The 14,196-nt window shown below is 46.3% G+C and overlaps 1 protein-coding gene across 4 annotated transcripts in view; it reads left to right on the top strand.

Annotated features, from left to right (window-relative positions):
• The window catches only part of pecam1b (platelet and endothelial cell adhesion molecule 1b), a 38,534-nt gene that overhangs the window by 19,461 nt on the left and 4,877 nt on the right, over positions 1 to 14,196 (top strand). For 3 of the 4 annotated variants that reach the window (XR_016093795.1, XM_088928409.1, XM_088928412.1), the window contains one exon: positions 559 to 867. The exons of the other annotated variant lie outside the window; for it this stretch is intronic. Coding sequence is in view for 2 of the 3 variants with exons in the window: in XM_088928409.1 (XP_088784535.1) it covers positions 559 to 612 (54 nt within the window). In the remaining variant the exon portion in view is untranslated. Of the gene's footprint in view, positions 1 to 558; positions 868 to 14,196 lie in introns of those variants that run through there. 4 annotated transcript variants of the gene reach the window in all.

Below are 14,196 nucleotides of genomic sequence, written 5' to 3' on the forward strand. Positions count from 1 at the left end.
AAACATGTGTTGCGCCTGATTTGGCAAATCCTAGACCACAGTTTGTCATCTAGTGAAACTGATTCCCGTTCTTCGGGAGGCACCATTAGCTCAAGGAAGCCTGTGATTATTGCAGGGCTGTATTTCAGTCTAGAAGGAGGAGGAGTGGTGTAAGTCCGGGAGTGAACTGGGGTGCAATTCCCCATGTTTATCAGTGGTGAGGAGTGAGATGTCAGGTCGAAGCAGTAATCTTTGGCGAATCCAGTTTCGCCAGAGGTTGGCCTTGGTGCCCCTGTAGGAAACTGGTCAGACTGCACACCAGTCCTTCTCTGTACAGTCTGTGCCCTGCAGTTCTCAAGGCACGACGGCCGAGCGACCAGTGGAGCCCTGCGAGGGGCGGCCAGAAAGCCTTTTTTCAGATGGCATGTTTTCCCTTGATAAGCCACCCAGCGGGGCTGAATAACGAGCAATGGGAGTGTGGAAGCGCGTACACATGGCACAGGCGACGCCCTGCAAAATGCCCATGCACATTCTCTCCGGCAGCAAGTGACGGCATTTCCCTTTCCCTTTGCTTGGCAGGACTCTGTGGAATACGCGCAGCTCAACCACAACAACGCACACCCCAGAGCGTAGGAGGCCGGGAGGGGGTCCGTGGGCAAACTGCGCCGCCCCTAGGCTTCCCAGCGCACCGCAGCTCTGGAGCGGCCCCTGCTGCGGCGGGACTGTATTTATTTGTTTAAATATCATGTACTGGCTTGTAAGGATCTGGGCCAGTTAAAGTTTTAAATCGGCCAGGCCTTCCTGTGCTTTTTGTTTTTGAGCGAGTCCCAGATTCTCCATAGAAGCCCTCTAAGACATTTTTGAAAAAATAAACCCTGGTGCACACTGGCGATGAGTTTCCTCTGGTCCCTTTTGCACAAACACAGACCTGCACACTTCCACAGGGCACCCAGCCAGAGGAGAGAGAGGTTTTCACAGCTAGGAGGATGGCAGCAATATCTGTATTGTGAAAGAACAGCTCACTAGTCTCAGCTGTACATTCCCCCCCATCTGCCGATGAGACTGGCTACACTTCTTAAATCCCAGGCACGGCTGTGCATAATTACACAGTCACATTTTCAATATTAACATTTTCCTCGGTTAATAGCTCAACATCCTGCCTTTCTGACAAAACCTGGCAGAGTTTGACTTTTCCACAGCAGAATATGCCACACATGACGCTAAACTCCAGACTCTCAGTAAAACACTCGCCTTTCCTCTTACCAGAGGAGGCGGAGAAGCCCCAGCCCGCAACAGCTGCATAGAGAGCACTTGAGCTCTTGAATGCACAGTGCCTGTGTGTCCCAGTATCCCATGGCACTCGGCGCTGCTGCTACAGCAGAGCTGCCCATCTCTGCACCTCTGCCCAAGGGCTTCAGTTCAGTGTCTTTTATAGGGCTCCTTTAATCTCCAGCTTTCTGACGATGGGTAAAGACTTCATCTTCTCCAGTTAAGCAAGGAATGAGTTCGGTTTGGGAAGAAAGGGCTCGGGCAGAAGCTGTTGTGCACCCAGATATTAGCTCAGGAGCCCCATCTTGTGGTGGGGCTAAAGAACTGCATCGGACCTGCCGAACTGCTCGACGCAAGTCGGACTCACGATTGTGTGCTGGGAAGCGATTTTTAATAGTGTGATTTTTAATAGTGATACTGCACAGGTTAAAGGTGGGATTTTGCGTCTCCGTTAGGAGATTTGTTGTTTTAGAGCATCAAATCGCATACTGAGGTATGACCCAGCACAAAACCCAGTTTCTCAGTTGTAACCTTATGTGTTGTTTTAAGCAGCTAAAAAGTATTGTAATACCTTCACTATAACAACTTAAAACTGGCTTATAGCCACTCTTAAATTTTCTTGGAACCTGAAGTGCTGTCTTGTGCAGTTAACTGGTAGCTGGATGAGACTAGGAGAATACATCGTGAACTGTAGATGATGGTACTGTGTAATCCACTCTTTTGTCTCTATAAACGGTGAATTGTAAAACCTTTTCCAAGGAAGTTACTAGGTAGGTGTGATGGTAATTACATGTGCTGAACATTGTTTTTGTGGGGTTTTTTTTTCCTCTTGGGGAGATTTAAGCCTGCTGATCATTGGCCCAGAGGATGTGACCAAAAAAAAGTTAATTTGGATGTGCTTCCTTTCAATTCTAGTTTAGCATTATGAGCTGGCTACAGTTGTATAGATGATTCCACCGGACTTTCCAGTAAACAAAGCATCCCGAGATATTTCCTGATGAGCACCTGCAGTGAGGGTCTGTGGAAGTCTCTTCTCCTGCTCATTTGATGACTATTAAGTGAAGCTGAAGTGTGTTCCTATGGCTGTCGCTATAGTTCTGCACATAAGTGTTTCTCTGCTATAGCACAGGCGTACAAAATCACAGGGACTCGTAACTACATCATTGTTGAACAGCAGAGGGCAGCTCTGTCTCACATTAATGGACTAGCGAAACCAAAAAGGTACTGAAGCAAGATTTGAAAATGCTGACAGTGTCAGTCTCAGACTCGTTCGGGAAACAAGTCCTACGGATGTAAAGCTGCACAAGAAAGATTTCTGCTGTGTGTGGTGCCTGGTATTCCTCATATCTCAGAAGATTTGGACTATCTTCATGTAATAGGAGAAATCAGTATTACACGTCAATTTAAAACGATACCGATGGATGAACCCAAAAAATCCATCGGTTTTGATGTGGTTATACACCAATATCAAAACACTAATAATCCTCTATTTATCCAGAGAGGTCAGCTGCGAATTGAGATGCCCATTCCCAATCAACTGACATAAAGATAGATACCTTTACGTGTAAATGATCCAAGACCCAAACCCAGTTTCAGATTTGCAACCTATCTCAGTTCTAGGAAGAACCTCTAGTAAGGGACAGCGCACAGTAAAAAACACAGCATAGGGACTGAATCCTGCAGCTGCCAGCTCAGCCGGTCTCCTCGCACACAGGAAGCTGTGACCTCGCTGCCCCTCTGATCAGAACGAGGGCATCGGGCCCGCGGACCCAGAGGACAGGTGGGGAGGCTGACTGACAGGTCGTTTAATCCGAGCTGAAAAGACTTCGTTGAGAACCGAGCGGAAATCTGACATTCCCACTCCGAGGCGCTCGAGGGTGTTGTGTATGTGTGTGCAGACGCAGCCAGAAAGTCTCGGGCTTCGAGCTTCCTGAGCCACGTCAACTGCAGAGGTCTGTTTTCAGGCTCCAACACTTCTGCAAGCCCGTGACCTTTGTGCTGTTGTAAAACACACAATGAAAACCTGCAAGGTCCATATGGGGGGCGTCTTCATTCTCTGGTTAGTGTTTAGCGTGGGCGGTGGCACAGTAGTTAGCAGTTCTGGACCTGGGGTGCTATGTGCGTGGAGTTGGAACATTCTCCCTGTGTTCGCGGGTCTCACAGTTAACTGGTGGGTTCATTGGCTTCTGGGAGAACTGGCCCTGGTGTGAGTGTGTAAGTGTCTGTCTGTGTCTGTGCCCTGCGACAGACTGGCATCCTGTCCAAGGTGCCCCCTGCCTTGCACTGTTGCTTGCTGGGATAGGCTCCGGCTCCCCCGCAACCCTGAATTGGAACAGTCAGTAAATGGGTGGAGGGAGAGTACTGAGACTGCCCAGCTAGAAAATAAAACTAATTTCATACAAACTAATCCAAAACTACAACATCTGTTTTGCCTGCCATGCTACTGCAGTGCAGACGTAAGAGTTCCACTGGGCAGTGGAGTATGAGCTTGGGCTGCTGCAGCCCATTGCAGACACAGTCTGGGGACAAACCAAACTGGAAGGCTCACAGTTCTTCAAGCTTCAAGTTCTTCATTTGACATCTCAAGTGACCGGTCTGCACAGAACTGCTGAGCTTCTGGGATCTGAACAGCTCAGATGCTGCAACGTGATTGCAAAAAAAAACAGCTTCTCAATTGTGGCAAATGAATTACAACTCAGCCTTCATAAAAAGTGCTATTAAAAAATAGTGCTGCATTCTGCTATTTGAAGTGACCTATGGTGCTGAAAGCAATATCTTCTTTTCAAACGAAGCACAGACTTAGATTGTAAAAATCCAGACAACACTACATGTGTAAGGAGATTGCCTTTCCATTCATGATACAGTGCAGATGACAGGGATGAAAGTTCATGTACAGAAGTTTGATCACAAATGCCAGGCTTGAAATGGGGGTGTTCACGGTCTGAGACGATAACGGACACAGAACAGCTAGACTGATTGATCTGAGAGAAACGGCAAACACTTCTCCTGAGCTGGTGTTTGAAACTCAGTTTCAAACTCTCAATAACCATACCCTTGCAGAACATACAGTGTCGCTAATTCCTTTTGTCTGAGTTTGATGTTATGGTAAACATGCAGAAGCCAGTTCAGATGGAAACATCGGATAACATTACATATAATAATCTATGACAAACATTCTGTCATCTGTGGTGCAAAAGAAAAAGAGTCACAGGCCGTCCTGGATTTTCTCACGTACAAGCTCTGCTTAATGCGAGTCCTAGTTCTGTCTGAATTAATGCTGCCACTCTTCACTCATCACATCGGCTAGTCCCTGCTCACAGAACTGGAGCCAGTAATAGCATGCAGTGCTCTCTGAGCACCATTCTGCTTTTTGGAAGCAAAGTCCTCTAATTCATCCTAATTTTGTTAGCAGCCAGTAAATGTGTTCATTGCTGTGGCTAAACCTGTAGAATTCTAATTCCTGTGAGAATATGAGAACAAAATATTTTTCTGCAGCACTCTTCATATGTAAAGCAATTTAATATGAATTAATGCATCTAAAGATAGAGAAGACCTTTTGTCTTTTGCAACAACTTGTCTCTTTGAACTTGATGTGACATGATAGTTAATGCAAGGAACATTTGTTCAGAATACACTTGGAGTAGGTGCTAGCTCAGGTAGCTCAAGTAGAAACAGACTAATTACAAGCAGACAAGTGCAGCTTGTTAAGATCTCAGTTTTGGAAGGTACACTGTAGTGCAGAGATAATATGAAGAGCATTTCTGTAGAGCAAAGCTCTCTCTTGAAGATTTTTAGATCTCTTTGGTGTTATGAAAAGCATGTTCAATTTTAACTAGAGCTTAGGCAGGACCAAGATCATATTAAAAATGCAAACATCAGATCATAATGACTTGTTTTTTTTAGAAAGAATTCCTTATCATTTGCACAAAAGATCCCTTTGAAAACCCTCTGGAGCAGAGGGAAGATACTAAGCATGAAAGCAGTTTAAATATAAACCACAGTATTGTTTTAATAATGCCAGGGATAAAGAGACTGTTCCATGAAGCTCTTTTTCATTATGGATTAACAACATGGAATAACAAAAATGAAAGATACTCCAAAACTTTGAACCCCCCGCCGGGCTTGCATTCTGAATTTCTGTCTTAACTTTAAAGGAAATTTAAGACTGTTGCTGGCTAACATTTAACAAAAGACACTTTCAGTGCCTTCTCTGGGTTCAAGACTTGGGGATCTGCAGCTCACCATAGTAACCTCGAGAGCAATACAACTGGGGTCCAAGCTTAAACGGCTACATTTTCCATGCTTTATGTTTCCATGTTGTAAGTCACTGGTTTAGTGAGTCGCAGCTTTCCTGAGCCCACTTCAGTTAGGGGAGAGTTCTGATTACAAATCCAAATCACAGAGCAACTCCGAATATCTCCATAACAGGCGATCACCCTCACACACACCCCCCCCCCCCACACACACACACACACTCAGCTAGACAACATGAGCACTCAGCAAGTCAAAACATCTGCGCAAGGAAGCTGAATCGTCAGCAATTAAAACTGGTCAGCAAAACAAAAATGAAAAAAAAACAACACAGAACGCCCACTAAAAATGCCTTGATAGAGTAAACTGTCACAACAGCAGTCAGACAGACCTGAGACACCGGCCTGCTGCCCTCAGCTAATCTTTTCTCACTGTTGGCTTCAGGGTAGGTGCACGTCCGGATATGGGCCCACCTCATGGGGCTCTTGAATGGTTTCTCATTCATCCCAGAGGATCCCCAAGTACTCCACATCTGAAGGTTCTCAATTTACCCCCCCCCCACTGAAGTGGAGCCCCACCTGGGCAACACTCTGCAGCCCCACTGCACAGCAGATCCGGGGCAGAAGAGAGGGAGCTGTAGGGAGGCCAGATCACTCAATGCCGGAGTGGAATTCAGCCAGGACACCCAAATTAACACTCCTCCTAGGATCTTTAAAGGCCAAATAGTCTGGATGCCACCCAGCACCTCCGGTAGTGTCCCTTATGACAATACTTGAGCAATCGTTTGGAAACAGGGGCCCAGAGGGAAGAGCGCCACCTACTGCTCCACCAACACCTTTCTCTAGAGGTCTCCCCTCCCAGGACTGACCAGGATTCACTTGACTTCTGAGATCTGACAGGATTGGCCTGTAAGGCAACGACATTGCTAAAATGTTCAAATGCCACGCTCATCTTCCTCATGCTTACAATCCTTTCAGCAGCGTGTGCCATTTTGGCAAGAAATCCCTAGCTGGCCTGGGAAGCTGTAACAAACACAGGTCACCAGGACCTATAGCCTCACTGATCAGTTTACGCCCTGGATGCCACCTGCACTCTCAAACAGCAGGATCCCCAGAGGCTGATGTAGGTCTGGCTTTTCAGTGAAGGTACGGTGTTCTTACCTTATGTAAACGTTCACTGTCCATTAAGAGAATACCAGACCACTCGAGTTTTGGTTTACTTAGCTCTCTGTATTGGACAAAGCAGTAGGTGTGGAGTCTGGCTGCCGTGGGCGCTGTAAATTCACCTGGTCTTTTCTCTCCCCTGGCTCCATGTGGCTTGTAGTCCACATGCTAATGAGATGTTTTGAGTGTTCGCCATGACAACCTGTCGCTATGGAAATGGAACCATTCCCAGGCAGAGAACACAGGGACAGAGACTGAGAAAGCATTGTCTCCTGATGTTCCTTTTTCCTACAGTGAGACCAACACGAATGCCTGCGGTTTGACACTGAATGCTGCTCAAACAATAATGGTTTTCTGCGGGGAAATAAGACTAACTGAACAAAAAAATAAATAAAAACACAAAATAAAACTATTTTGACAATGCAAGGGGAAACTGTTGCGGAGAATAAGACGATGGCCTTACAAATACATTTCATTTGAAAGGCTAGGACAGCATAAATCTAATTGTGGCTTTTCACAGCGCAGCGTGTCTCAATGCGACAGTCGGGAGGATCTGAGCACTGCGGATCTAGGTCACAGGAGCTCTCGATGTCTTCCAGCCATCTTAGTGTCCGTGGCGCCGTGCACAGTTCTATAGCACGTGCGCATATGTCATTGAAAAATACCAACGAAGCAGTTAACAAGGAAATGAACTTTGAAAGTGGCGAGAAGGCGGCGGCAGTGCACGGTCCTCTCTCTGCGTGGCCAAGTGGCACTTGGCTTCAGATGTGCCCAAGCCTTCATGACTATAGGAACTGAACTTCACTAGAGGTCATACAAAGATACACTCTGTACTCCCTTGCCTGTTGCAGCCTCATCAGCTCGTTCATTAAGGAGTTTAGAATAGAGACCGCCACTTCAACCCCACCCACCCGCTCGGTCTCCAGCACAGCCAGTGCCGCACCAGGCAGAGTGGTCTCAGTGAAGCTGTGCATTGAAGACAACATCGGTGGAGAGGCACGCTGGCGCAGTGGCCAGCATTGCTGCGGCCCTGGGCTCAATCTCACACCTGGGGTGCTGTCCGTGTGGAGTTTGTATGTTCTCCCCACGTTCACTGGTTGCTGTGGTTACCTCCTACAGTCCAAAGACCATACTGGTGGGTCAACTGGCTTCTGGGAAACTATCCCTGCTGTGAGTGTGTGCCCTGCGATGGACTGGCATCCTGTCTAGGTGCCCGTTGCTTGCTGGGATAGGCTCTGGCTCCCCCCAGCGATCCTGAATCGAATGAAGTTGTTAGAAAGCTGGGAGAAAAAGAAAAACAAACACGCTTGTCGCCTGCAGAAAGCGGAGCACAGATACAGGCACTCGAGAGAGGTCACAGCAGTTCAGCACTGAACTCCAGCAGCAGGGCTTGCGGTACATTAGGAGATCATTTATGATTCATTTGTCTCCCTCTAATCTGTATGTCCCTTACACCACAGCAGTTTGCATCTGTGCGGCCCTTCTAGAATCCTCCGGTCTTGGTCAAGAGAGTTTGGCAAGCTTGCTCGCAGTTTCTTTCTATGACAGCACTACTGGCCCTTGCCTGAAGCGCTGGTCTGCCCCTGGGCTGCGGCAGTGAGAGGGTGGAGGTGGCCTCCCACAGCCGCCTGCACTGGGGCTGTGATGGTCCGGGCGCAGTCAGCTGGGAGCCCCTTGGCTCGCTGCACAGCAACGAGACACGTCTTTCATCAAGGTGCTGGCGAGTGCGTCTGCAGCCCCATCCAGCCCCCTGGCACAAAAGCTCTGCTCCTTGGCACGCTCTGATGCACCTTGGAGGACCCCGGTGTGCTCTCGGCTTCCCTCCTTGGTATAATTCCCCAAGGATGCACGTCATCGTCAGAAGATACATCCAAGAAAAAAACACCAGGAGTTATTCAATCTGTTCCAGTTCGGCCATGTGCGGTGCAAAGACTATAGAAGCATAATAGTCTTGGCACACTGTTTCTGTCAAGGCTTGGGTTAAGGCAGTCCTCAGTTACCAAAAAAAGGGCGGCCACATTGAACCATTGCAGATTTTAAAATGGTACAGTACAGTGGGCGAGCTTTGTGCTTTCTTTCATACTGCAGTATGACTGGCTGCAGTTACGTTCGGATAACTGATTTCCTTATGTAGCTGCTAGTGCAATTCTGTCTCCTGTGAATTCCGGGGGAAATTAAAGGGCACATTTGAACAGGCGTACTTCAGGGACATGTGTGACCACGTGTTTGCACACAAGCATATGCAGTTCTGCATGGGGACGTGATGGGTCTTGGCACATAATCACATGAACTTAATGCCAAGCATGTGCCGACACTTGAGTTCTCTGGATGCTGAGCTAACACTTGCCTTCAGCACATCAGCGGGAGACCCAGAGCTACTCACTGGCTGGAAAGCTTGTTAATGCGAAGCACAGCAACCAGCCTGCCTGCTCTAGCTTCATCTCTGACCAAACGAACTGCAGCCCTTGAATTCTGACCCCAAATCATTCTTGAGCAGGTGTTCAAAGAGCAGCAAACTCTGTGTGGCAGAGCTGCGCACTGTTATGCATATTACCTGTAGACAGGAACAGATGCTGGCATTACAACTACACCGTGTGACTCTAATAGGAAAGCTCTTTGATTTAATTGCCAGGCAGCATGATGCTGCATCGTTTGAGAACCAGACGAGTGATGCACTGATACATCCTGATAACATCGCGAAAATTGGCAATTAAAGCTAATTTATTTCCTATGCATTAAGATCCACAGATTTCCTCACGTTTTTTCAGAGTTTTTTTCTGAGCGCTGAACTGAATCAAAAGGTTATTACATACCCCATCTGTTACTTTATACAATGCCTCTTCCTCCGCACTGTCTTAAGTACATTACATCTTCAGGTCAAAGACACTGTGGTTTTGAGTTTGTGTTACAGTTTAATGTGCAAATAAAACCCTAGTTTAACTTTCCCTTTACACGGTAATTTGGCTCCAGACACGACATTGGTAAAATGAGAAGTGTTAAAACCATTTGTAACAGAATAACAGCTAAAACTCTTCACAGGAATTCAAAACATTACGTACAAAACCAATCAAATTAAATTAAAAAGTATGAATTGGATAACACATTAAAGAATACGAGGCAAATAGTGTGTGACCTTCTTTGTTGACCTCTGGAATTGAGGTCAGAAGTTTTTTTTTTTTAAAAAAGAAGTGTGTGCAGTGATAAGGTTCCTCGCTGGAAGCCAGTAGACTTTTGATCTTTTTAGAGGAATAGTTGCAGTTTTAAATTATGAATGATCTTCAATACGAAAGTGAGGCTTTGAAAAGCTCAGAGCAGCCGCGTGGAGCTGCAACTCATAACAACAGAACGAGGCACTAAATTAACAGACCTTTTCTGCAGAAAGGTGTTTACCTGCATTAGCAGAGCTACTACTTGCACCTGTGCAAAGACTGACGTATAACATTTTCTGAGGGGTGTGCGGTAGCTGTTTGGTCTGAGAGTTTCATGTAGAGGGCTCCCAGCTCAGGCCCTGACTTCATGTTATGCTCAGCAAATTTCTGATTACCCTGTTACTCAGGTCCTGTGCTCACTGGCTCCTTCACTAAAAAATAACTGGACACACAAATTGAATGGTACTGATGAGGACCGTAAATTAACTTTTTAAACGCAGAAACAGTGGTACATCCATTGAGGAATAAGAACAAAATAATATACGGTAGAAGGGGTATGAAGGTTTCGGATTTATTTATTGTATTAGAGCTTTGAATAGGGTTTACAAAATACCTTTTAAAGAACATCCGGGTGTTATCGGACCTAACGGATTTTTAAAAAAACTGTCCTTTGTTGATGTTTTATGGAGTTGTGCAGTGAAGCCATTCTGGAACATGCTTTAATTTCCTGCTTTTCTTACAAAGCCATCAGCCAGAAAGGCGTCTTTGTAAATGACCGATTCATTGGCTGTTCCACAGCCTCACGTTGTGTTGCAATATCATTTGAAAAAAGAACAGATTACACTGGCATGGGCTCACCAGGTAACAGAGGGCGGAAAGTTCCTTTATCAAAAGGAAGGTTTATTTGGGGGGGAAACCTCTTCTTGTGTAAAGCAGTAAAACTAATCTGTAACTCAGGGCATCGGGGGCGCACACCATTTAGTGATTTTAAAAAAAGGCCAAAGTCACAAGGTGGAGTTGGATAGTCACTTGCTCTAGGGAAAAAAAGACACAGGGAAGATTTAGAGACACGTATCTGATGGGATACATTGATTCCACTAAAACAGAGCTCCAACACCCGTGGACACAATCCACCTTCAAAAATAAGGTAAATGGGTTAGTAATTCCCTACAGAAGGTATCTGCTTCTACAAGCAATTTTTGAGCTATATGATATATATTTTATATTTATATGCTATATAAAATATGAAAGCACACAGGATACAGCAGTAGGGCGGTATAGATCAAAATTTGTGACGCCACATCCATACAGTTGATTGGCCATGATCATCTTGTTCCACTCTCTTATGTGCATCAGATTCAACATTTAGCTGCTAACGTTTAACCTGGATTCAAATTACAACCAAAGCCTTCTCCCTCTACATACCCCATCATGCAACTGCAGTCTGAGCGGCATGGCCACACTGAAACACTTCCTGTTTTGTGCCTTGGTTGTCACATGATCTTCCACATGACAAATGGAACAACAATCCCTGAACGCTGGCTCCCCCCCCCCGAGAGAGAAGTGCTTAAATCTCCATTGCAGGTCCTGCACCAAAGCCAAACTGGAAGAGCAGACTGACACACTGAGGACCCACATCTCACAGCTGATCAATTCCCATCTTCCAGCTGCCAAAATATCAGTTAAGAAAGTAACAGTGAAGGATCATTTTATGCAACAGCCCTTTAAGGTCTGCTGACAGCCCTTTAAGTGTCAGTTGCTCCCAGGCTGAATGCTGATTTTCCATGTCATTAGAATGCTTTTGATAGCAGCCTAATGCTATCTCGTCTTTTAGTCCCCCGTGTGCAAAGACTCGTTGGCAGTTAAAAACAGATACAGTTTACGCTGTTCTATTGTAACAGTGCATCGACAGAGAAAGGCAGGAAATAATAAATAACTCATTATTACGCAGATGTGTACAATGGCCACATACTGGACTGCAGTGCCCAGTCCCAGCAGCCAGAGAGAGTAGTACTAACAGAGGACCTAAAGCACAGATGCTTCAGCTATTCTAATCTAATGCAGCACTTTCCAAATTTTGCAATGCATAAAATGCACAATCACACACAGGCTCCCTTTTATCATGTAAGAAGTGTTTACAACAACAGAAAATTCTCGTTTAAGACCTTAAAAACACATTAAGAGCACAAGGCAGAATTCAAGATAGCCTTTTCTCATTGCTCAGTCTTCAGGCTTGAAGCAGCACAGAAGGATCTGACAGCTCAGTGGGACAATAGCAAAGCAAGCCATATCTAGGGTCCGAAGACATTCCAGCTCTGAATGACAGATAAATGAACAGCTCATACACGCATTAAAGTGTATTTCCTGCTTTCAAGCTGTGGAGCACGAAAAGGAACTTTCATATTTATGTTGGCTTTAACAACAAAACTCACCAAGCAGAGGTCCAGAATAAAGCTTTTTTTAAATTAATCTGACCAGCACACCCTGCTGTGGGTGTGGGGCATCAAGAAAATATACATTTTAAAGATTTTAAAGAATGTGACCTAGTAATGGAATTCTAGAGTCTCAAGACAACAGTATTTTCACATGTTGCCAATAAGCAATCTTGCTGAACATTTTAATTACATCTTGCTGAGTTATACGAGCTTTCAATAAACCTAGGGCAGGGGTTACGGACCCTACTGACAAATACAGTTTAGCAAACATTCCCAAAAACGAGGAAATCACCAGGAACAAAAAGAGCACTGCTGATCACGTCAAGCTGCAGTACAGTTTTGTGTAGAAACAATGCAATCGACGATAACCAACACAGAAACCAACTTGCTTTTGAGAAAACGATCAGTGAAGCATGACAATTAACTTTTTGGCTCCAAGACAAGTCCTGGAGCTACAGTACCTTTAAGCCTGGTGATGGGGGATAAACATACACACACTTCTGCAATGATAGTAGACAGGAGTGCAAATATTAGCCCCCCCCCCCCTTCCTCCCATTACTCAGTGTTTGAGAGCAGCCCAGGTGTACTCATTAGTGGCAGGGGAGCGAGGGGGGTGGAGTTAGGACACAGCGCTGGGGTCAGGCGCGTTAGTTTTGTTAGCACACACTTCGACCGCGGGGCTGCTCCGATTCGCCCTGTGACAGCTTGTAAACACAGACAAACACAGCTCTCCGGTGCTCGGGCAAGCCTGCGTCACGGTGCCATTTCTCCCGTCTGTTTGCTTGTGGATCACAGCATGTGATAGGAGGTGCCGAGAGCCAGCAGCACAGGCAGGGCATTAGCCTGCTCCCCCCCCCCCCCCACCCAGGGGTGAAAGATTTGGAGTCTGGTGGCACGAGAGCTTTGAGCACACCTCTCGGGTGCACTGGGTGAAGTGTCACACCATTGCCAATCTGCAGGGAGTGAGCTGAAGTGCAGAGAAATACACAAATCTGAGCACGTTACAAGAACAGGACAGAGAGCCCACACAGCACCGGACCAGCACACTGACGGCACGAGCCAAAGACAGAGTCTTAAGAAGTGAACAGTTTCATCATGGAGTCACACTGGCAGAGCAGGAGCTCCACTGCGAACCCGACAGCCGTGCGGCCCATGAGACAGCAGAAGCACAAACCCTGACACGCGCGCACAGCTACCTCCGGACCCCTCCTCTTGAGCTGCTTCTCAATGGGCAGAATCAGGTGAGGGTGGTACAGCAAAGCCCTGTAATAGAAGCAAGAGCAGACCTCCGGAGTTTACGGTCTTAATCCACGGCACGTCTGTGCTTTTAACTTCTCGTGTGAGGCTGTGACCCGAGACTGATCTCCTGAACACTTTCCCCCCCACGGCCAGGAGGCAGACATCTCAGAACATCTCTGTGAAAGAAGCGAGCAGAACAAGAGAGAAAAAAAAAGAAGAGACCCTTTTTTTCCCCCCAAGATGCTTTCTTGAGAAGCTTGGGGAAAAAAAAACATGCTTGTTCCAGTTCTATCTGGTTTAATTTAGGATCATTATTGGCTCTAATTGGTCCTCACTCTGACTCCACGGGTTTTGCCTGTCGATAAAACGGGTCTCCATGGAGACGGCAGCTGTGTGAAGCCGGGGGGAAACTGATTGTGGTGAAATGTGAGAGACACTGATCCTGGGCTCACTTACCGGGCTGAGCCGGATTCCTGGAAGCAAGGCCACCTTTCTTTCCAGTCCATTTGTGGGGGTTAAAAAAAAGTAACCTGTGAGCAGCACACAACGTTGCACCGGTGTGGCTCTTAAGCACACTGCAGGGGCTAATCTTTCCCTCCTCCTGAAGATGGACCAGCTGTATCCCAATCTATTTTCAGTACAGTGCAACATTCCGGACCTATTAAAAATGACTAATTTATTTTTACCCAATTATTTGGTTGATGCTTTTAT

The sequence above is a fragment of the Atractosteus spatula genome, chromosome 11, assembly GCF_055471065.1.
Source record: "Atractosteus spatula isolate fAtrSpa1 chromosome 11, fAtrSpa1.hap1, whole genome shotgun sequence".
In the NCBI taxonomy this organism is placed as follows: Eukaryota; Metazoa; Chordata; class Actinopteri; order Semionotiformes; family Lepisosteidae; genus Atractosteus; species Atractosteus spatula.